We start from the raw sequence: 25,766 nt of genomic DNA on the forward strand, positions 1-25,766 counted from the left end.
TCTTAAAACTACAAGTAAGAAAAGTGTTAATTTTTTCGTGCAACACTTTAAAGGTATGCTATGTAATGGTTAGCCCTCTAGTGGTTAAAAAGACAAAACTGACTGCATTTTGCGGAAGAACATTATTTTGGTTGTGCTTTGGTTCTGCATGACTGTGCGGATGAATATGGTTCTTTCTCATAACTAAAAAAAGAGATCATTCTACTGATAATAAAACATTCCCTTCTAGACTTAAGAGATATAACCAGTGTAGATGGAAAGGATCTTAAGCTGAGCTGGAGACGTTACTGTAGCTTTACCTATTAATAGACATGGTATTTCCTTGAAAATAAATTCCAGCACAGCACTACAACAACCATAATGAAATGAGCCTTCACAATAGATAATTGTCAGCATCCTACCTCCTGTAGTTTGTCTCCGTGCCTCTAGAGGTCCCCTGTGTTCCCCTCTGCCTTAGTTCTTCCACGTGGGTCCTTGTTAGCATTATCCAGGTCACCTGTGCCTTGTTTCTCCTAGGGTATTTTAGTTGTGTTTTTTCCCCTTGTTCTTCACTTGGTTTTTGAGGCTTGGCTGCATGCTTACTGCTTTGTTTCTCCAAGTCCTTCCAAGCTATCTCAAGTAATGTGTTCTGAGATATTTGGTTATTAATGTTCTCAAGTTTTGTTTTCTCCCCTCGTGGAGTTTTTATTTTCCCATGTGGTTTTTCCATTATCTCTTATGTTATTAATACCTCTGTCTGAGAAGAACTTTTGTTGGATTTTTGTTTGAAAATACTTTTTTTTTATTAAATCTACATTGCCTGGAGTACTGCCTTGAGTGTTCTTTTGGGTCCAACATTACAGTCTCTGTGGCCTAGTGGCAGATATCTCAACCACCACACCAGAGACCCGAGTTCTAGCCCTGCTTGTGACAGATAATGCTATACAATGAACTCTGTTCGAGAGCTACATATGCCAATTTGTCAGTTCAATAAAATACCTTACTCACCTGTTGATTAATAAAAATGCAATCTAAAAAAGTGTAGAATATGACCCCTTTAAAACAGATAGTTCACCTAGAAATGTAAATACTGTCATTATTTACTCACCATTCACTGTACTAACTTCATATTGTTCCAAACCCATTTGGCTTTCTTTCCTCTGTGGAAAACAAAAGAAATGAACATATAATGAAAACATATGAAGACTTCAGATGCAAAAGCCACTAAATGCCACCTCCTTAAAAAAATGATATAACGATATATAGCAAATGCTCTCCACACATTATATACATTCATCGAATACTTTCGCTTCAAATCTGCTAAATCCCAGCCTCAGCCCATTCAGAAATACCAGTTCGTTGGCAGAAACCTCTAAATGGCACTTCCGTTTGCCAGCAAAAGCCTCTAAGTTCACAGACCCATCAGAAGACGCGAATCGAATCATATGATTTTAAGATGAATGACTGTGTGCGTATGAGCCAGCTTTCATTTGTCGAGTTTTTATCCTGTTTAAAGAGATTTTTAATGAAACAAGTTGGAGGAGTATGATGAAATGGATGAACCTGTGGTAGTTTCAGTCACTGGCAAAAGAAAACGTTGTCAACCTCATAATTCTGCCCGTTCTAAGGCTAAAGAAAATCATTACAGTGGCAATGACAGGATTCCGTGAGCAGCATGTAAACACAACAGTGTTTCGTGTGCTGCTGTAACTCTGACAGAAACGGACATAAATTGACTAAAGTGACATTTTTGAAAATAGGGCATTTCAATAACTGACTAATAACCTTTTTTATCACCATTAAACTGATGTTTTATCACTACTGAACCTAAATATAATGTTCATTTAAAAGAAAAAAATGTTAGACGGACATAGAGGTTTTTGCATCTTAAGTCTTCATATATTGTAAAGTTAAAAGGTCCTTGCCATCTAGAAAAATGACAACAATGTACCATAAAAGTAGTTTTTTTTTTTTTTTTTTTGTGGAACAGACTGAAATTTAAATAGTTACCGACTAAAAATCTTGCCATCCGCTTTAACTCTCAAATCTCATTTGTGTTTTTGTATTTATACTTGGCAACAAGATATGTGAGTGAGAACCAATGTTGTTTGGTGTCACTGACATCAAATCTGACACAACGCATCTTCAAATGTCTACATATATGACCCTGGACCACAAAACCAGTCATAAGGGTAAATTTTTTGAGATTTTGATTGAGATACATCATCTGAAAGATGAATAAATAAGCTTTCCATTGATGTATGGTTTGTTAGGATAGGCCGAGATACAACTATTTGAAAATCTGGAATCTGAGGGTGCAAAAAAATCTAAGTGTTGAGAAAATCACCTTTAAAGTTGTCCAAATTAAGTCCTTGGCAATGCATATCCACTCACAAAAATATTTTTTTATATATATTTATGGTAGGAAATTTACAAAATATCTTCACTTAATATCCCAATGATTTTTGGCATAAAAGAAAAATCAATCATTTTGACCCATACAATGTATTGTTGGCTATTGCTACAAATATACCCGTGAGACTTATGACTGGTTTTGAGGTCCAGGGTCACATATAAGAAAGATAGTTAAAACAGGTTTGGAATGACATGAGGGTGAGAAAACATTGACAGAATTCTCTTTTTAGGTGAACTTTAACTTTAAATTAGTTACATTTTCTATTAGTTAGCATCTGATTGAAGGCCGTGACTAGCTGTGTAACCCCATTTGTTTGTTCCATTATCCGTGTTTGCTTGTATTGGCGACAGCTCCATCATCGTTCTCAGCCAATAGCAGAAGGGCACTAAAGCAAAGCTTTCACAGTACTGTGGATTCAGCAGTGGAATAGAAGCAAAACACATCCAGCACCTCTGGCTAAATGTAGCTTGTGATGTACCTATTGATCGTTCCAGATCGGTCTGCATGTGGGCGTTTGTGAGTGCACTGTGATCGTGTGAAGTTTTCCAGAGAGTGTGGATTATTCTCCAGAGCTGTGAGCTCATTTTATAGGCAGTTTTTACACTGGGTTCAATTTGGTCTGAACCCGAGTTCGATGCAAATCCCTCTGCCTGCCCCCGCAGATCCGAGTGCCACCGTGAGCACTAGCGGCACCTGTTTACTACTGTATCTAGGTAACTCAGGTGAAGATGTTAACTTCAGTTTTATTCATGGTTTTGTCCTTTTGCTGTTACTAACAAAAATTAACATGCATAACAGCACTTGTGTTTGTCTACCACAAGTATGTGGTAAGAGATGCAAAGAATGCTGCTCACCCAAGGCAGTTTCTTCAGAGATTTTAGGGGGCATTTATAGTGACCATGCCCAGGTCATGCTTCACTGCCTGTCAGCGTATGTATTTCCATACCAACACGCACCCTTCTTGCACAGACATCACATGTCATCAGCGCGTTTCATGCTACGGAGAGTTAGACAGACGTTTGTGTTGTGAAGACGTTTTATTTTTCAGTATTCTTTATGAAAATTAAACACTTTCCCCACAAATTTATACATTTATCAATTATCTATTATAATTTAAATATTTTATTTATTTGAAATATATATATATATATATATATATAATAAATACATTATATGTATTATAATATTTAAATAATTAAAAAATTGAAATATTAAGACAATGAAGCCTATTTTGGGTTGTTTCTATTTTTCAATATTTTTTTTTATGACAAATAAACCCTTTCTGCACAAATTTATACTACATTTAACAATGATCTATTATAATTTTAATATATATTTAAAATAAATTATTTAAATTATTTCTATTATAATAGATAACTGTTAAATGTAGTATAAATGTAGTATAAATATATCTTTTTATAAATATATCTTATTATATTTTGAAATATATATATATATATATATATATATATATATATATATATATATATATATATATATAATATAAAAATTATATATATATATATATATATATATATATATATATATATATAATTATTGAAAAATAAACAACTCAATGGTCCTAAATTAGGCTTATTTTTTATATAAAAATAAGCCTAATTTAGGACCATTGAGTTGTTTATTTTTCAATATTTTTTTATGACAATTAAACACTTTGCCCACAAATTCTCTTTATTATAATGAAGTTTATTTATTTATTTTTTTTGTTTCGTTTTTTATTTATTTATTTATTTTTTTAGTAAAGTAGTATTGTATTTTTAATGTGAATATAAAAAAGTACTGTAATACAGTGTTTTTACTAAATCAGCAATTTATTACAGTAAAAATGTTTTTTTTTTTTTTGCATTACAATAATAAGAACTGATGGCAAATGTGCTTAATTGTCATGATAATTATATACATTTATTTATATATATATATATATATATATATATATATATAAATTTCAACATAAAAAAAAAAAAATATATATATATATATATATATATATATTTTTTTTTTTTTATGTTGAAATTTATATATATATTATGTAGTATATGTAGTATAAATGTAAAAAATATATAAATATATTTAGGTTTATTATTTTTTTTTTAGTTCAAATATGACCCAGAGATGTTCTTGACAGGTTTCATTTCAAGTGGACTCAAGTGGATCAGAAAACAGAAAACAGCTGTCACGCACACCAACAAACAGCAAATCATTAGTGTGAAAGTGTCTTTTTATGTCCGTGTTTATTTCTAACGTCTGCAGGCACTTGCAAACTCAAGAATACAGAGAAAATATGTAGGAGAGTGTGTTAGTCTTGTGTGCGGGGTTGGCTTTATGTGTTTTTTAGGTTTGTGTGTTTTCTTATGTTTTATTAGCGTGTGCATGTGGGTGTATGTGTGAGTCGAGAGAGATTCTGTGTGTGTGTGGGAGGAGAAGGGATACTGGCTGCCTCCATTATTGTGTGTATTTGTGTGTTGGTGTATATGTGTGACTCACGTCTGGCATGCTCACTGCTCTGTGGCAGAAACGCTTCCAACTTAAGACATGCAGGGTAAGAGTGAATTCCTGACTCCCCCTGGTGGTTCAAAGTGTAACTGCTCTAGAAATATCTCGTTGTGGATCTGACCTTTAACTTTTATTTCAGACCCCATAAACCTGAAGATGGACCAAAAACAATGAATGTTTGGAGAAGTTCTGCAAGCTGAACATTGTGAGAAAAAAATAAAATAAAATCCAAATAATGAAATGTAACTAAGTTAGCACAATAAATAGGCTCATCGTATAAAGGAGAAAATACTTCCCATAAAAATGTTTTGTGGTGCATGTTATTCCAAGCAAAAATGTTAAAGCAACTGCTTTTGCTTGACATCACAAATCCATTAATTTCTTGACTGTTTTCATGATATTCTTGAAGGATAAAATCAAGACCTTTGCTACATTTTTTTTTTCTAATTCACTCTTATGCCCCCTATTATGCCCCCTTTTTACAAGATGTAATATAAGTCTCAGGTGAATGTGCTGTGATGTTTCAGCTCAAAATACCCCACAGATCATTTATTACACTCAAAAACTTACATTTTTGAGTGTAAGGAAAAACATGCTGTTTTCATGCATGTATCTTTAAATGCAAATGAGCTGCTGCTCCCCATCCCCTTTCCAGAAGAGGGCGGAGCCTGTACAGCTCATGCCTCGAATACTCTGCATCTGTTTGGTTTTGATTATTATCTCTATCGCGGCCACACTCACGTGACATTGAAGTTCTTCAACATCATGAAAGTTTATTATTTGAATTTAAACCATAACAGTATAGGCACGGAAAGCTGGCTGTCAGACGGTGCATCGTGTGAGTATTATACTAAGTTCTCTTTCACGTCTTATTGCGCTTAGATTGTCAAAAACACACAAAGTTCACAAACACAGTTGTTTATGTCTGTGAATGTAAACAGCAGGGAAAGAAATCGCATGTGTATATTAGATCTGTGTATTAAAGTGACAGCAACGTAATATACAGCTGTATATGCTGTTAATATGAACCAAACAACAAAAGAAAAAACGAAAATCACTCACTGCTCTTGATTGAATAACTTTAGTAGCTTTAATAAGAATACATTTCTTACTTGAATGCTGCTGTTAAATTCTCTGGCGAAGAGATAAACATGGCCGACTGTGTACAGCTCACTCAGGGGAGGAGCTAAGCTAATAGGGCAGATCGTCACCAGTCATGGGCGGGGCTTCCCACTACACTTATGTAAGAATAGGGGGAAATCCGGAACCGCTCTTTTTTTAGAGACTGTTTATAAATTATGGGGATAATAAAAAAAGGAGTGGGTGGATTTTTACCATTATAGGCTGGTTGTTTACACACACTGTAGACACACATCTGTGTTCAAACACCTTATAAAAGTGAATTTTACATAATTGGTCCCCTTTAAAAATAAAGGTTTCAAAAGAGGGTTTTTGCAGCAATGCCTTAGAAGAACCATTTTTGGTTCTCCAAAGAACCTTTCAGTGAACAGAGAACCATTTTATTATTTGGGGGGTAAAAACAGATGCCAATAAAGATGCCTTTATTTTTAAGAGTATTGAATGTCCTGTTTTATGGAAATGCATCAGATTATGGATATAATGGATATGGATTGTAAATACAATTTCATGCTGCCTTTAAGTGGATGATCCCTTCTACCAAATGACTATATTTTCTTTGAATTATTGTTTCCTTGTACCTTATTGTGTCTTTATATCCAGTTGCTTCTGTTAGCCTAATGTTATGGACTTTTGTGGTAAACTAATGGGGCACTAATAGTTTTGCTCATCAAATTTCCTGGATTTTAAACTCTAAGCAAATTACGGTTTTGCATGGTGGTCAGTTTTAATGCCCTCCTGAGGGAAACATATACAGGAAAGAGAGAGAGAATAAAGGAATTATAATCACTAATGGATACTTATGGACTATTGGAATGATACTCAAACATTTTGAGTTTGCTTGCATTTATGATTTGCATTTTTATCTGTTTATAAGCAATAAAGATTCTGTAACACAGATTATGTCAGAAGAAATTATCCATAAAGAGCAGTATGTCCATATTTAACTCATTATAGACTAGCTATCATTACTTAACTGTTGCAGACAAAATTACATCAAATAAAGTGGTTCACAGGAGTTTGTATAACCCTCATTCACACACTTTCATAATACACAACCAAGTTCAAACCTGCACACTTGCAATTTATTTCTTGACTTAATCCTTCTTGTTACTAGTTATTGTCATTAACATAACAGGGGACCTATTATGCTCTTTTTCAAAGTCTTGATTTTGTTTTTGGGCTCTACTAGAATAGGTTTTCATGCTTGAATGTTCATTATTTTTCACAGATTTCACACCTCTCATCCCAGTCTGTCAGTAACTCTCTGTTTAGTTCCTGTCTCTACGAAGCCCCTCCGTCAGAAAAGCACAATGTGTTCTGATTGGTCGGCTGGACCAGTGTGTTGTGATTGGTCAACCGCTTCCAGTGTGTTTTGGAAATGTCACACCCCTTATAACCGCGAGTTTCACCACACTACTAACTCAACTCAACCAGGCCCTGTGCCTTTATTTTGCATATGCACTGGACGGGAATTATTTAAATGAGAAATATATTGTGATGTGTTTGTTCCCGGAAGAAAACTCAAGACTACAATCGAGGCATTTCAGAGAGTTCAGAAACAGTTCGCACTAATATAGAGAATAACTCCCTTTGAAGTGACTTTGCAGACTTTTTCCATGCTCAAACAGCAACATTACACACTAAAGAAAGTTGAAAATGTAAAAAAAAAAAAAAAAAAAAAAATAATATAATAGGACCCATTTTAATGTACTCTTCTCTTTGTGTTTCTCACAGGAATCACCACCGTGCTCACTATGACGACCCTCAGCATCAGCGCTCGTCACTCTCTGCCCAAGGTCTCGTACGCCACAGCCATGGATTGGTTCATCGCCGTGTGTTTTGCTTTCGTCTTCTCTGCTCTCATCGAGTTTGCCGCCGTGAACTACTTTACCAACGCGCAGGCGGAGAGAGCCAAGAGAAAACAGGCCGCTGCCGCTGCAGCCAGTGCCAAGAGCTCCACACCGTCAGGCAAAGCGAAAGACACAGAGGAGGTTCTACAGGTGAGGTGATGTTACAGATATTACAAAAAGACTACATATACATTATAAAACACACAGTTCTGGCTTTAAAATTTGATGTGATGAGCCATGTCTGACATTGTGTAAAATAGCTGTTACACAGTACATCGGTTCAATTATTAATGCGCCACGTTGTGCAGTTCTACTGCTGCCTTCAACTCCTCCTGAGAGGTTCCTACTTACAAGCTCGAAGGACATAATTATGATGTGATGTGCGTTCAAGTGATTTTCAGTGAGGAAAAAGTGGACACACTGGCAAATTTTCTCTTACCAACAAAAGCAAGATGGCTGGTGCAACCTGTATTTTATCACTCTGGTGCTGCCAAAAAGAATAATGGGAAGAGTATTTTGGTCACACAAGTCTGTAATCTTAAGCAGTAGCATTTTATGGCAAGTTTAATTGCTATTTTTTTATCAGCAGCACACAAAATGCATGGAAACTAAATTAACATATTTTAAGAACGATTTAGGCTTTATGCATGTGCATTATCTTTAATCTTTTCACTTATTCTCAGTGATTCTCATTAGATTTTCAAAAAAATGTAGTAAACTAGTTGTAGTAACTAATTGTACACTCTAAAAAATGTTGGGTTAAAAACAACCCAAGTTGGTTTGAAAATGGACAAACTCAGCGATTGGGTTGTTTTAACCCAGGGGTTGGGTTAAATGTTTGACCAACCTGCTGGGTAGTTTTATTTAACCCAACTATTGTTTAGAAGTTACTGTATTGCTTGCTTAAAATGAACCCAAACTAAGTTTAAAGAATAATACTTAAACAATAAACATTTATTAAATTGCTTATTAATAAATGTTCACCTTTTGATTATTATTGTTGCCTCTAGTAACTATGTCTGATTTTTAACATATTTTGGGTTCATTTTAAGCCAGCTATATAGTAATTTTTAAACAATAGTTGGGTTAAAAAAAAAAAAACAAAAAACAAAAAAAAACCCTTGGGCCACATTTAACCTAAACCCCTGGGTTAAAACAACCCAATCACTGGGTTTGTCCATTTTCAACCCAACTTGGGTTGTTTTTAACCCAGCATTTTTAGAGTGTAATTTATTTCAATACAATGTATTTTATTTAAGGGTCATTGACGAATAAGGTTTTAAAAAGTGTAAAAAAAAAAAAAAAAAAAAAAAAAAAACATAATGGAGACATAATTAATTTTGAAGTTTTATTAAGTGTTAACAATGAGATTATGTGTTTTTTATAATCAATTAACACTGCTTTTGTCATTTTTTACAAGATGGACAAAATTTGTCAGCAAAAAATTCATTCAGTTTAACCAAAATTTCGGTTTTACCGAATGACACTTGGTTATATCGAATGACAATATTTTCAAACAATGCTAACTGATATCTAGCTAGTTAGCAAGTTAGCTTGCTAGCTAGCTGGCAAAAGGACAATCAAACATTTTATATTTTGTACAAGTTTTTAAAATATTACAACATTTTCCATGTTTTCTAGCGGTTGTACCGAATGACCTGACGTTTCGGGATATGCGTATCAAAAAATATACTTTTTAAATAGTTAAGAGAGAGTTAGTTACTTTGTTTCATGACCAGGTGGTCCTGTGCAGGTGTCTGAATGATGTCACATCCTGTCACATGATACTGACCGCATGACTTGATCCAAAATGGTCCCTTTATATTGGTTAATCCGAATGACATCAATGAAATTCATTTTTCCGGACATTCTTTCTCATAACAAAGCAGCGACTTCTACACATAATTTTAATACCATTTTGCACTATGTTGATATATGATGTTATAAAATCATGCCAGAATAAAAAATATATACATTTATTTAATTTTAAGATATTTTAATTACAAAAGAAATGGCTGTATTGGTCTTTGGACGGTTAAACCGAATGACCTTTTGACACTTCAAAATCTTTAAAATACCTTTATATGTAGCAAAATATAATTAAAACCTTTTGGATTCAATAAAAGAGATCTAGTTGTGCCACCTCACATACTGTGGATGTCATATCTTTGTTTTTTATTATTATTAAGGCCTTTGGACAGAAAAATGACCTGTCACGTCATTGACCCTTAAATTTATTTTTAACCCTAAATTCAAGGCAGTATAACAAATATTACCATTATAAATACATACTTCAGAATATAATTGTTTTTCTACATAGTAGTTAATAGTCTTTAAATAGGCTTCATTTTCGTGAAGCAAAGCATAGTTTCTTATTATTTATATTTTGAGTTAAATCGTTCTTGACAGTTTTTCATGAGATTTGGCCAAAAAAGTCCCTCGATTTCATCTGATAAAACTTATGCAATAAAATCAATTCACTATAGATAAAGAAGTGTAAAGTGTAAAAGTAATATGAATAAAAGAAGCTAAGAAAGGAGTTACATCAAGTCAAGTCATTTGTTTTTGTATTTTTGTGTTTTGCATGGAGTAAAATGAGCCACAGTTGGAGCATCATGGGAGTTTTGTAGCGTAAACGTCACAGAACGAAAGCTAGCTTAATTACAGCTGATAGAGCATTGAGAGTGTGCATGTGCGCTGTGGATTTGGACTTTTGCTGGGATAATGTGCGTAAGCTGAGATGGCGGATTAGAAGTGGCACATGCTGACAGCTGTGAGACTTAGTGAGAGTGTGTCTGACTGTTGATGTGATGTATTACGGGCCTGTTTTTTTATTTTTTTACAGGCTGTTGAAGATGTTAATGTCCCTTATCTAATGTTGGCTCTCTGTAAGCCTTTCAAATCACCAATATTTCTCTTCCTCCTTTTCTCCTTCTGAGTCTTCTACTCATCATATCACGCATTTCTATTTGCCGAGTAGAAGGATGGGGATCTTTACAGTGAATGTGGAAAATCTCAGCAGATGCAGGTTAACGGAGCTCGTATGACTCAGTCGGTGAGCTCAACACAGCAGGAACTACTGTACGTTTGACTTCATACACGTTACAAATAATCCAGCCTGGGAATTCGTCAGCATTATCTCAGCACTCACATCCCAAATGTTCAGTACTGCTTCATAATTTCATAGCTAGAGTTTCACTAACTACCGGTCAAAAGTCTGGAATAATTAAGAAATTAATACTTTTTTTTATATGAAGAAATTATATTCAGTAGAGACAAATTAAAATGATCAAAAGTAACAGTAAAGACAATTATAATGTTACAAAAGATTTCTATAAGAAATTCAAATAAATGTTGTTCTTTTGAACTTTCTATTCATCAAAGAATCTTGAAAAATTTCTACAAAAATATGAAGCAGCACAACCTGTTTCTTGAGCAGCAAATCAGCATATTAGAATGATTTCTGAAGGATCATGTGACACTGAAGACCGGAGTAATGATGCTGAAAATTCAGCTTTGATCACAGGAATAAATTACATTTTAAAATATATTGCAATAGAAAACATCTATTTTAAATTGTAATAGTATTTCACAATATTCCTGTTTTTGCTGTATTTTTGATCAAATAAAATGCAGCCATGGTGTGCACAAGAGACTTCTTTCAAATACATTTAAAAACAATCATAATTATTCAAAATTTTTGCAGTTAGTTTAATTTTTGATGGATTTTTCCCAATTTTCCAAATTCTAATACTTTTTTGTATTTTTTGAAAATACGTAACAGGACAGCATCTTATTAGAGCTTTGCATTTTCTAAGACAGTGCTTGCATATAAATGGCAATCAGCGAGCACAATTCATTCTAAGTGAATTCCCTCTTGTGTTTTTATATGCTTGATCTGGACCCATTAAGGGACATTAAGAGAAAATCCCAGTATGAAGCAATTTCAGTCTGTGTATGTGCTGACCACAGAATGGACACGGATTAATGAGCTGCCTTTAATAGATTTTCCTGTTCCTAATAAGAAAAAAAGGAAAAGAAAATGTTCTTTTCCTAAACAGACAGAGAGCTGAGAGAGAGAAAACAAGCAAAGGATACAATTTATCAGGGAAATGACGTGAACTCTGCATTATGGGTAGGATTTCATCAATCCTTTTCAATCCCTGTGTCCGAGTACTGCATCTGCTGAGATTTGAACCGTTCAAGCAGCAGACGCTTTGCTATCCAATGAAGTGCTGGGAATAAAGTGCTGTAGATGCCAGGAAAAGTTGTTTCTTGTGGTTAAATACTAAGTACTTGTTTAACAACAGATTTAAAGAGATAGTTCACCCAAAAATGAGAATTCTGTCATTAATTACTCACCCTCATGTCGTTCCAAACCCATAAGCCTTTCGTTCATCTTCTGAACACAAATGAAGATCTTTTTTATGAAATCTGAGAGCTTTCTGACCCTCCATAGATAGCTATGTGACTACAGCTTTGACGCTTCAAAAAGTTCATAAAGAGATCGTAAAACTAATCCATATGAATTGAGCAGTTTAGTCCAAATTTTCTGAAGAGACTCGATCACTTTATATGATGAACAGATTGAATTTAGGCTTTTATTCACATAAGCATTGATCAATTCACACATCAGTTGTGGTAAACAGATGCTCAAGCATGTTTGCTTGACGTGCGAGAACCAATGAGGTTCATTCTCGTGTTACGCAGCACATTTGAGCTTCAGCAAGAACCAATGAGATTCATTCTCGTTACGCAGCACGTTTGAGCTTCCACAAGAGGTTTGTTCTCATGCATCAAGCAGGTTTGGTTCAGCTTCTGTTTATGTTCGCTGATCAGTTTATATGTGAATAAAAGCCTAAATTCAATTTGTTCATCATATAAAGCGATCGAGTGTCTTCAGAAAATTTTGGACTAAACTGCTTAATTCATATGAATTAGTGAGTAATTGAATTTTCAACTATCTCTTTAAGGCCCGTTCATCAGCCTTTCTGAAAGTGATCCCAACGATATCGTTCCTCTGTACTGTTATCGTTATAGTTGTGGTGTGGACTCTGCTATTCTTTTACATTTGAGCGATTATTAAAACTATATCTTTATCGTTATAGTTATCGTCCATAGTGTGAACGTGCTTTTTGCCCTAAAAAAGTGCCAAATGTTCCTTGTGAGTCTGATCATAGGTCAAAGTATGAGGTATGTGTGGGAATGTATTTCTATTGCACTAACATGTACTTCATCAATGGACAACTAAGTTCTTCATCAAAAATATTACATACTGTGAAGGTAGGAATTCGTACGCAGCTTAGGTCTCACAGAGCTGTTGTATTGAGTCTCTTTCTTCTCTCCTCACAGCTTGCACTAACATATTTTCCACACACCACGAGACACCAATTACACTTCGCCAACTGTCATTTCTCAGAGGAAATGGTGAAAAATATCAGGGTGAAACTGGGCTATCAGGTCCAGTGAGAGAAAGAAAGATCTCTCTTCACTATAATCCTAGTATATGTGTTTATCTCATATACAGAACAGAACAGCACTGTACTGTACTCCATTTAATATATTTTGAGTAATTTGTGTGAAAACTCATAAAAATGCACTTTAAACCAGGACTTAGAGGGATTTGTGACACTTGTGAACATGCACACACACACACATACTGAGTGGACTCATCTTTTGTCCTTGTTTATATGAAAAAGCTGTTTATAGAATAGCTCCACCCTCCTCCTCCTTCATACACCCACAAACAGCAAACCATCTGATCATAAAAGCTCCTTACAGCCCTGAACGTTACTGCAAGCGTGACGTCTGTTCAGTTGCACATTACAGACACGTGCTTGGCTCGCCGCATGGTACTCTTCATCTGGTTCCTGATATCTCCTTTAAAATGTCTTCAATAATGCTTGTAAATAATGTGCAAACAGAAATATTACTTATGTAAAAGTAAAGTGTCATTATTTTGTCTGCAATAAAATAGTTTCCTCAAATGGGTTTTGAATTTGCTTTGATTAGTTTGTGTCAGAGAGTGTTGTGAGCAGGGCTTGAAATTAACGTTTTTGCTCACCAGCCACTGTGGCTAGTAGTTTTCCAAAGTTACTAGCCACTTAGTATTTCACTGTCCACAATTTTGACGTTGATACCATGGGGGAAAAACTTCCATATAGATATTTTTCATATTATCTCATAATTTGACAACAGGTGTATTAGGCTGCTGTCACTTTAAGACCTGACGCACAGATCCATTATATTGTTGCACATGCGTTTTCTTTCTCAACTGTTTACGTTCACTTAAAACATAACTGACTTTGTTTTCTTGAATACTCGCCAAGACTTGCATTTTGACATTATTTTGTGTGTATTTGACTGTTTAAGTGCATTAAGTTGCAAAAAAGAACTCAATTTAGTGCTGAGAGGTGGCTTTATGTGTGCATACTTTGGGTGTGAGCACAAAATCTGCAGGAAGGAGTAAAATTATTTACAGTACGCACAATCCAACGGCAAAATTCAAGCTCTGTAACACCAACAATATTCATCTGGAGCAAATAAAAGAAGTGAGGGAAGGTGGGTTTGTGTGTCAACTCGCTGTCGGAGAGATGAGAGAGTGAGAGCGAAAAAAGCGCAGCTGGTAGCTGTAGGCTATCTACAGAAAATGAGTATTGGAAGTATTTACAGTCGTTAACAAAGATTAATAAACACTGTAACAAATGCTCATTATTAGTTCATGTTGGTTAATACATTAACTAATGTTAACAAATGAACCTTTTTGTAAAGTGTTTCGAAAGTTACTATCAACGTTCAGTTTAAGTTCAAGATCTCTATGTAAATGATGAAAAATGCGCCACTTCAATAACTAATTTGTGTAATTGCAACTTGAACAGCAATATGCAGACACAAAATTTAAAAAAATGCCGTAAAATTTACTTAAAAAAAATTTCACTCAGAAATTGCTTGCCAATTTCACAAATAATTAAAAAGAAATGACAAGTAACATTGAATACAATGTGAAATTTTTAAGTAGAAATGCTGAAATAGTATTTTCTTGTAAAATGTACTCAAATAATCTTCGAAAAATAATTTTTTACAATGCAGGTAAAATGATCTTTGGTTTGAATCTGTTTTCTCTCTTTTCCCCAACAGCAAAACTCGGACACCAACGGCAACCTGCGAAAACGTGTCAACTCCAGCATTCAGTCTCAACCGGACTCCAAGAAAACCCAAAGAACCGAAACATCTAGCAAGAGCGCCGCAGCCACATCCAAACCAACTCTGACCAGCCAATCATCTTCCACCTCAGAGGGTACCAGCAGTTTCTCCAGCCAGTCACGTCTAAGCCCCAGTTCTGCCAGCCAATCAAATGCAGCCACTTTATCCTCCGCCTCCAAGACCACACCGCCAGCCCCGCCCTCTACACCAACAGTTCCCGAGAAACAATCGCCGGGTGCGACCCCTGGCTCCGCCTCTCTTCACCATCTCCTTGGGCCTAAATTAGAAAATATTAAAAAGAAGGAAGCCAAGGCCGCACCTCAACCCGCCGCCCCTGCGACCGGAGGAGCCAGCAAGATCGACGAATATGCACGTATTTTATTCCCAGTGTCCTTTGGGGCATTCAACATGGTGTACTGGGTGGTTTACTTATCCAAAGACACCATGGAGGCCAAGGGAGGCTAACAAGAACAGGCTTGGTTGTTTGTACGCTTTTTTTTACAACTCGCTGAACAAATGAAGTAAAGAGCCCTCTTAAGGATTACATCAACTGTTCAATTCCAAGAAATGAAATTCTTTTACGGCAGATGAGCGCACAGAAGAGATTATCTGGGTGAAATAATATTAAAACTTTTTTGTTGTTTATCCAAAGGGCCGTACACAAGATTAAGCATGTGGATATATTATAATAAGTAAAAATAATTCAATTAAAAAACAATCCAAGCAATCTCACAGGAATGAATCCTAGATTTATCTGTTGTTTGTTTGAATAGCCATATTTCCGGTCTGTCCTATTTATTGCCGGACACACTGAAGAAGGAACAATGCTACTGAATAGAAAAATCAATACCAGGGCCGTTTAGTCTATTTTTATATAGAGACACTTCCGGGAAAAATCCTTCATTGGAAGAACCGTTTTCGGAAAACCAACAGATCTGAACTGAACTTGCAGATGTCTGCCAAGAAGACATATTTCTGACATAGTATTTCTTTCAGTTGTGACGCAATCTAATTTTAAACCACATCATGGTGTATGTAAACTATCAGGCATGAATGGTATCTATTCTGTGTTCTCTCGCCGAGAGAAAACGTTGGAAGAGAGCGTGTGCTGATCAGTGAAAAACACATATGCATGTCTTTTATTTTTTAAAGAGACTAAAAGAATTTTTGTCGTTACAAATTAAGTCGTTAAAACACAAATGATGGTTTTCTCTCTTTGTTTTTGAAGTTAAATGGCTTGTTTTTGGTTTAGTTCATTTTGGGTTTCATTTTCATTGTTGCAGTATTTTTTGTCTTATAGCTGATACATTCTGCTATAAACAAGGAAGTGTGATATATAGGAAAGGAGTTCCAACAAATGAAGGCCCCCTGGAGCCTGGTGCCGTGGCAACCTCACAGGGTCCAGATGGTTCTGGAGTCATTTAGAACAATAAGAGGTTTAAACAGACTGATGTTGTCATAGAAGAGCTGGAGGATGACGAAAACCTCCACCAATTCACATAGGGCTGTTTTTTGTATGTGTAAATTGGATATAAACAGTGACTGGTTGAGGTCTACATTATCCACCAATTGTTAGTTGTCACAAAAAGTCAGTGTTAAAGGAATAAATCACTCAAAAATGGTCCCATGGAACATAAAAGAAAAAAAAAAGAGGAAATGTATAGCAGAATGTTTGAAGTCCAAAAATGACAAAAAAAAAGCACCATAAAAGTAGCTCAAATGACTTCTGAAGCAATAGCTTTGTGTGAGTAACTGAAATTTGAAACATTTAATTTTTTAATAAACATGAATGTGAATAAAATATGTATGGAAGCTTATTTCCGCAACTGAATAAAAATAAAAAAGGTAATTGCGACTTTTTATCTCACAATTCTGACTTTTTTTCTCAGAATTGCGAGATATAAACTCATAACTGCAAAATAAAACTCACAATTCTGAGAAAGTCAAGTCTTTTTTTCCTCAGAATTGGACTTTATAACTCACGATTGCAAGTTTATATCTCGCAATTCTGACTTTATAACTCGCAAGTACGATATGTCACAATTCTGACTGTAACTCGCAATTGCGAGTTTATATCACACAATTCTGACTTTATAACTCGCAATTGCCAATTATATCTCGCAATTCTGAGAAAAAAGTCGCAATTATCTTTTATTTTTTATTCTGTGGCAAAAACAAGCTTCCATAAATATGGCGAAAGTGTTTACTGACAAACAACAATTAAATTTTGGCTTGTTTGTCACACAAAGCTATTGTTTGACATATATAAAAAATAGTCATACAGACTACTTTTTATAGATTGTTGTGCAGCGATGTCATAGAAGAACCATTTTTGGTTCCTGAAAGAACCTTTCAATAAAAAGTAAGTAACTTTTGCTCATTTAACTTTTGAATTATTGAAACTTTTTCCACTACAAAGAAACTTTGGTGCATTAGAAAAGTTCCTTGCATGTTAAGAGTTCTTCATGGAACCATAGATGCCAACAATATATATATATATATATATATATATATATATATATATATTCTCTACAGTATGTGGACATACAGTAAGAACATAAGAAAGGTTGGGAAAATCTCCTATTGTGTTCCACAGAAGAAAGCAAGTCATATGGGTTTGGAACAACATGAAGGCAAGTTAGTTTTTGGGTGAGCTATTCCTCTATGGAACTCATGGTGATTTGCTGTTCAGTATTGGTGTGCTGGAGACTGCTGCACTAATTTGAGACATTGAGATCCTTCTGATATTTCGGGTGATCTTAGCAGACTGCTTTTGAATGGATCCGTTCCACCATTATGTTACAATGTGACACAGCATAAATGGCACAAATCTGGTTGATTTAATCAAATCTATACAAATAATTAAAGGATTATTTGATTAATCAGAACAAATGTGCAGGTGTATTCTTAGACCCATGCCTAGAAGAAATATGAATGTTCTGGTATGCCTGTGTGTGTGTGTGTGTGTATATATGGAAATAGTCTCACTGGTTAGACTCGGATCTTAACTATTACTCCACATGTTAATGAGGCAGCACAGTTCATCTAATGAATCATTAACTGCACTCCCTCTATCATGCTGTTTCCAACATAAATGTATAAGAAATGCTTTCAAATTTACTGGTCGAAGGGAGAAAAAGAAAACCTCATTATAATAGGCATAATTTTTACTACACTTATTGCTCATATATTGTATATTGCCTATTTAATACAGTAAAGAGCCCTAAAAGGCCATGCACATGTTACATGGTTAAGCAAGCAGTATTCAGTTATCATCTCAGAATTTGGCCTAAATCTGGTTATTTTGCTTTTCAATCCATTTTTGTGCCAGTAATATCACCACGCATATTTGCAAAAATAGCTATTGTCTTCAGACACTATTGATTTCTTTTCATTCTAGTTTGTTTATTGTTAAAAAATGGAAGAAAAATGTTGTAATAAAAAAAAGGTAACACTTTACAATAAGGTTCATTAGTTAACAACAGTTAACTACATTAGTTAACATGAACTAATAATGAACTGCACTTCTACAGCATTTATTAATCTTTGTTAATGTTGATTTCAACATTTACTAATACATTATTAAAATCTTGTTAACATTAGTTAATGCACTGTGAACTAACATGAACAAACAATGAACAACTGTATTTTCATTAACTAACGTTAACAAAGATTAGTAAATACAGTAACAAATGTATTGCTCATGGTTAGTTCATGCTAGTTAATACATTAACTAATGTTTAACTAATGGACCTTAAGATTTCCACAAACACTTCCTCCTTCTGTCATTGGTCAAAAAACAGATAGTACCGCCCCAAATTCACACCATTGGTTGATCCAGTGTTGCTGTGTCGAGCTGGTTAAAATTTGTGGTTGACTTTGCTACAAATTCTTTCAACACACTAATAGTAGGGTAAGTGTCTAACCTCTCCTGTTCGACCCGCCCACTCTAAGTGGGACTCGAACCCGGGTCCTCCGGCAAGGCAGTCGGGCACTGTAACAAGGAGGCTAAAGACCACAGTCTCCAGCGTCAGTCGCTAGAGCACCTCTTGAGATCAGGGGAGTGAGGTTTACACACACAGCTCTTACTGGCCTACGTCCGTTACAAGTGCATTGCATTGTGGGATGCAGTATTCAATTGTAAACGGTACACTTTTTTTTCAAATGCATCAGTATTGTTGATTTTCGTATACTGTATACTATGGTATACTAATTTCTTGCTCTCACTCTCCATGTCAAAATATCACTCTCCCTGTGTGTGTGTGTGTGTGTGTGTGTGTGTGACAGGGCTATCAGCAGTGTGATGGAGTGATCAAAATGTCTGGCTTCCCCGGAAACTCATTCTAGTGTGAAATTGACTTTGTACCTTCATCCTCCATCACACACACATGCTCACACACCTCGTTAACCTGCTTAATACTGTTCTCTCTCTCTCCCTGACGATGTGACCAATTCAAAATGAGTTTATATAAACATTTATGCCTGTGTATTTTAGTCTGTATCAGCTGAAGTTTAGATAAGAACTACAAATTGAGCTGCAGTTTTTGGCCTGTATTTAGGGTTAAGCGTGTGTAGAGATGGGAGAAGTGCATGACTGATAACATCCACTTTGTGTCCCTACTGGCCGTTTGCCTGAATGCATCTTCTGCCGAACACCGCAGCTTATCGTTCAAACACAGAAGACTCTTTTGCTCCAGTGAGCCAAACACAGGCTTTATTAGAGCTCTTATTTGAGACGCCCAGAGACCAGAAACGTCCTGGCCCATACTGAGCACACCAGTACCCCTAAGAAAAGCCCAACAGTCTCAAAGATAAAGTTCATTTGAGGTCCAAAAAAGAACATTTGTCTTAAAAAAAAATCACTAAATGGTTCTTGGGTTGCTACATGATCCTTTGGAGATAAAATCAATCAATCAATCAATCATCTATCTATCTATCTATCTATCTATCTATCTATCTATCTTCCTCTTCTTCTTATATATTTCCCATTCTGGTGATATACTTTATATATTTGTTCAAACAAATATGTTCATGGTGTAAAAATACTTAAACAATAAACATTATTATTATATTATGATTATTATTATTTAATGCTATTTAATTATTTCTTTTTGCATTACAGCACATGTGCTTAATTGTCATAATAATCAAAGGAAAATCATGATTACATAACTACCTTTTTTTTGGGGGGGGGGGGGGGGGGGGGGGGGGGGGGGGGGGGGATTTTGTGGTGAAATGTGACCCAGACATGTTCCTTCATGAGATTCACCCAGACAGTTACAAGTTCTTTGAGGAAATTGTAGAATGTTCTTCTATGGCATCAGACTGTAAACCCCTTAATGGTTCTAATTGTACGCTTTATTTTAAGAGTGAATATGGTGAACACAGATTTGTGTGAGCCACGTATGTCTTCAGCAGGCTTGCTTTTTAATTTCAGTTACTTTCTGTCTTTCTTTAATCTGCTAAACCATATTGTGATCAGTCATTTTCTAATTATTGCTTATTATCACAATGAAACATTTGTTTTATAAGACTTTTTGGACACAGAAAGAGAAGAAGTCATTAGTTTTGCCGCTCTAAAGGCTCCACAGAGCGGAGGAGAGTGTCTCGGGGCCAGTAGCTGTCTCGACTGATAAACTAGAGAACATCATGTATAGCAGGAGACAGAAAGACAGAGAGATTGTGTTTATCATGCCCTACAGAGTTTATCATGTTGGCGGTGATAAGAACAGATATCCATAATCTTCCTCTGGATGGAGCTCAAAAAGAAGAGAGATGTAACACAAAGAGAGGGAAGAAAACACGGCCTAACAGCTATTGAGTGGGAAATTGATTTTGTTTGGATTCATTTGTCAGGCTCCAACCTGAAGGGGGAAAAGAAAAAAATCACACCGCTTCCACTGTATATAACTCATATAAACTGAATGTCTGTTTATAAAAATGAAGAAAATATACAATCAGTGTTTTGTAGTGTATATATTATTATTATTCTTTACTTACTGCCCTATGCAAGAAAACTACTTCAGAACTGACGAACAGGTGCCTGTGGTCTCGCATTGATAAGGTCATCGCTCACGGTCCAATGAGGGAAGAGAAAAAAATAAATAAACATACATCTGTCATATATAAACAAAACGGCTTGTGTCTTTAAATGATCTTATTTCTTTATTTTTTATGTGCGGTGAGCTTTATTTGTGATAAAGACTGCATTTTTTTTTAAAGTTAGATCTCTTTAAAGTAGTTTCTCCTAGACAACAATAAGAGTATATGAGAGCAAACTGAGACTTTTGCTTATATTTTCAGCTTTTCTGAGATCCCAGTAATCTCACATGTGCAGTAGTGGCCAAAAGTGATGTGTGGCCAAGGAAAATTGACATCTTCATCATTTATTAAAGAAAAATTAAAGATTAAATTAAAGATTTTGTAAGCATATTGTGTAGTTGTGCTTGGAGTCTATTGTTTTATTTGTGATAATGCAATGAAACATGCCATATTGTGCAGACAAACTGTTTGGCCAGGCTGTCATAAAAGGAAATTATAAACACATGCAAATTATCAAGAGAGAACCAACAAAATATTAATAACTGATTATGTTGTAGTCAATGTATGCTTTATCCTGAGGATTTTTTTTTTTTTTTAATTTATTTCTTTCTTTTATAAAATCTGTAGCTGTAGTTTTTTTTTTTTTTTTGCCAAATAATTTTGGCTGTTGAATAGATACAGGGTTAGTTCACCAAAAAATGAAAATTCTGTCATTAATTACTCACCCTCATGTCATTCCAAACTTGTAAAACTTTCGTTCATCTTCAGAACACAAATTAAAGGGGACCTATAATGCCCCTTTTACAAGATGTGATATGTCTCTGGTGTCCCCAGAATGTGTCTGTGAAGTTTCAGCTCAAAATACCCCACAGATCGTTTATTATAGCTTGTCAAATTTGCCCCTATTTGGGTGTGAGCAAAAACACAGTTTTTATGTATGTCCCTTTAAATGCAAATGAGCTGCTGCTCCCGGCCCGCTTTCCAGAAGAGGGCGGAGCTTTAACAGCTCGTGCTTTGGTTGCTCAACAACAACAAAGCTGGAGTATCTCACGCAGCCAAAATGACGATTGCCAATAATGGTGTTCAGCCTTACATTGTTCAAACCGGAGTCGGACACTGATGGAGAGACTCAGGAAGAAGTTTAAACTTTTAGAATGCATCTGGACATTTCTGAATGGTTAGTGGATAAATTTATGTAGTTGCTGTGGTGTTGATTCAACTAGCATGTGCCGTCATGTTAATCTTTTGTGCAAATCCAGCGTTAAATGGAACCTCGTTTGTGAAGCAGTCCGGCGTAAAATGACGGCATGGTAACAACACTCTACTACAACAACTCTTCCTCTTCTCTAAAGCAGCCCAACATGGCCTCACCCCCTTTGTTGTGTGTTCTCGGGGGCAGGGTTTATGTAAATTTTAGGGTTAGTGATGTCACCAATCCAGGAAGAAGCTCGTTGTAGTCCCTGTTTGTTGTAGTCGTTCTGTAAAAGAGAATATCTCCCTTTGCATTGAACTTTGAGCGTTGTAACTTTGCAGATGTTGTTTATGTTCAAACGGCAACATTACACACTAACTAAAGTTAAAAAAGTGAAATCATAATCAGCCACCCCTTTAAGACCTTTTTAATGAAATCTGAGAGCTGTCTGTCCCTCCATTGACAGTCTATGCAACAATTTCAAGCCCCAGAAAGGTAGTAAAGACACCATTAAAGTAATCCATTGACTTCAGTGGTTTAACCTCAATTTTATGAAGAGATGTGAATGCTTTCTTCACGCCAAAAAAAACCCCAACAATGCATCAACATCTGCTCTAGCACCAACACAACATACATGCGTCATGGTGCTCTCGCAAATGCACAATGGAGAATAATATTTTTTAAATAAAGTGGTAAATTATGTTTTTTTTGCACAAAAAAGCACTTGTGTCACTTCATAAAATTGAGGTTAAACTACTGGAGTCACATGGATTACTTTAATGATGTCTTTACTATCTTTCTGGTGCTTGAAAGTGGTAGTTGTGTTGCTGTCAGTGGAGGGACAGAAAGCTCTCTGATTTCATCTGAAAGATCTTCATTTGTGTTCTGAAGATGAAAGAAAGTCTTATGGGTTTTGAACGACATGAGGGTGAGTAATTAATGACAGAATTTCCATTTTTGGGTGAACTACACCTTTAACCTAGTCTTCCCTCATATTTAAAACATTTAAAAAATATTTTACTCATATTTTGATGGTTTAATCGAACTTGTAGGGTCATTAAAAACAAATGTCCCCTCCAGACATCACTTTTGGACCCTACTGTATCTTCTCTAGAGAATCTCATCAATGGCTTAACTTTACCACAATCAGAAGACAAGAAATTTCAATATGATCTGAAGCATTTCTCATTAAATTCATCCACGACCAAATGATATAAGCTGCTGTCTGCATGATCTAGGCCTACCCTCCATGTATGTCAACAATTGTCACATTTGAGACTATTTTTATTCCTTCAAAGGAGTTTTAGAAGAAACATCTTGCAACTTCACAGAAACTTAATTGAAAACTCCATTAAGCCTTCTGAGACATGAGAGAGCGACCTCTGAGCAACAAAAATGTGCCTCTGGGGAGTTCTGACAAGAAAAGAAGACAGGAATTTGATAAATTAGAGTTCATGTTGAGAGGTGAACCATTTTATCTGATAAAACCAGACGTACACCTTCACAACATCAAGCTTTCGACAGATCCGCCTCACCTCTGTAAAGAGACATCAATCAAACAATCAGCATCTCTCATAATTCCAGAAGAAGAATTATCACATTAAAAATATTCTCAGGCAAATCTGGCCTCTTTATTACAGTCAGCCTCCCTCCAAAAATAACCGCTGCTGCCATGGCAACAGCTGCTTCAAAGTAATAACAGTAAATAGCTTTTATTGTGACTGTTTTGAATGGCCAGTTTGCGGGAGGCAATTTTAAGCCAAGCAATTATTCTCTGATAATAAGATTTGGCCTCAGATTTGGCCAGCAGAGGACTGGACACACACTTACACACACACATATGCACTGCAGGCTGTTTCTTATGTTTATTGTTGTTTCTCTCTCTCTCTCTCTGCGATTTCTTTAATAATGAATGTAACAACAGCTCAGCATCAGTGCTAATGAGTCCGATACACGTCATTGCAGTTGTGAGTATACTTTGTGAGTTTTACTGATTTACTTTTTTCTGTTTAATGAATTTGTTACCTTGGAGAATATATGTTTGATGTTGCAACCTGCTTGATAAAGATCTAATCACATTGCTTTACAATTGACACAGAAGTGAGAGCTCTACTGGTCAAAGTTGGTACTGCAAAAACAATAATTCTGCCAAGACAATTTTAATGTTTTCAAGACAATAAAAGAAAAGATCCTTAAAAAAAATCGTATTATCTATTGCTTTTTGTGTACTCTAACTAAACTGACACAAACTATATGCATGCATTAAAGGGGACCTATTACGCCCCTTTTTACAAGATCTCAAGTCTCTGGTGTCCCCAGAATGTGTCTGTTAAGTTTCAGCTCAAAATACCTCACAGATAATTTATTATACCATGTTGTAAAAGCCCATTTTTGAGTTGAAGAAAAAACATGCTGTTTTCACGCATGTATCTTTAAATGCAAATGAGCTGCTGCTCCCCACCCCGCTTTCCAGAAGAGGGCGAAGCCCATACAGCTCATGCCTCGGATACTCTGCCAAAATATCTGTTTGGTTTTGATTGTCATCTCTATCATAGCCAAGCTCACATGACATTGCAGTTCTTCATCATTATGAAAGATATCTGCATGTGATTTAAAGCCATAACAGTTTAAACTTCTGATATATGTTTTTCTGAGCGCACACATCCGAAGCACACTCACAGAAAGCTGGCTGTCAGACATTGTGTCCTGTGAGTATTAAACTTATTTCTCTTACACGTCTTGTTGCACTTAAACTGTCAAATAAACACAAGGTTATGTCAAAAACACACAAAGTTCACATAAACACAGTCGGTTATGTCTGTGAATGTAAACAGCAGGGAAAGAAATCACATGCGTACATTAGATCTGTGCATTAAAATGCCATCAGCGTAATATACAGCTGTATATGCTGTTAATATGAATCAAAAAACAAAAGAAAAACAGAAAATCACTCACTGCTCTTGATTAAATAACTTTAGTAGCTTTAATAAGAATACTACAGAGCCCCACACACATGCAAGACGCGATGCGATAAGATTCTAACGACGAGCAACTTGACTGTCCACACTAGACGCGATGCGAAAATGAGAAGCGATAAAATCAATCAAAAACCACAGCCAATCAGAAGAGAGTGTGGGCGGGCTCTCTCGGCAAGAGCACAGAGGACACAATGAAATGGGTAAGTACTTTGTAAAATTCATATTACACAATTTAAACATTATTTAAAGTACATACGGAGTGACTGAACCAATCTTTGTCATAGTTTGTTCGCAATGAGTTGACAGTTTGAACGTTCTTGTGCCCATTTATTTATTTTCAAGATCTGAGGTGAATTAGCCAGTGTTGTTTTCATTACAGCTAAAAAGCTGGGAACAGAATGATATTCAAGCTCACGTTATACGCTTTTAACATTAAATAAAGCACATAAACA

At 35.5% G+C, this 25,766-nt stretch overlaps 1 protein-coding gene across 2 annotated transcripts in view; it reads left to right on the top strand.

Annotated features, from left to right (window-relative positions):
• gabra4 (gamma-aminobutyric acid type A receptor subunit alpha4) overlaps positions 1-17,487 on the top strand; it is a 39,813-nt gene extending 22,326 nt beyond the window's left edge. The window contains exons 8-9 of one of the 2 annotated variants that reach the window (XM_051860618.1): positions 7,784-8,054; positions 15,037-15,320. In XM_051860618.1, the coding sequence (XP_051716578.1) occupies positions 7,784-8,054; positions 15,037-15,169 (404 nt within the window). In that variant the 3' untranslated portion in view covers positions 15,170-15,320. Of the gene's footprint in view, positions 1-7,783; positions 8,055-15,036 lie in introns of both variants that reach the window. The other variant, XM_051860617.1, reaches the window with a different exon arrangement.
• The last annotated feature ends 8,279 nt before the right edge of the window (positions 17,488-25,766 follow it).

The sequence above is a fragment of the Ctenopharyngodon idella genome, chromosome 14 (genome assembly GCF_019924925.1).
Source record: "Ctenopharyngodon idella isolate HZGC_01 chromosome 14, HZGC01, whole genome shotgun sequence".
Lineage (NCBI taxonomy): Eukaryota > Metazoa > Chordata > Actinopteri > Cypriniformes > Xenocyprididae > Ctenopharyngodon > Ctenopharyngodon idella.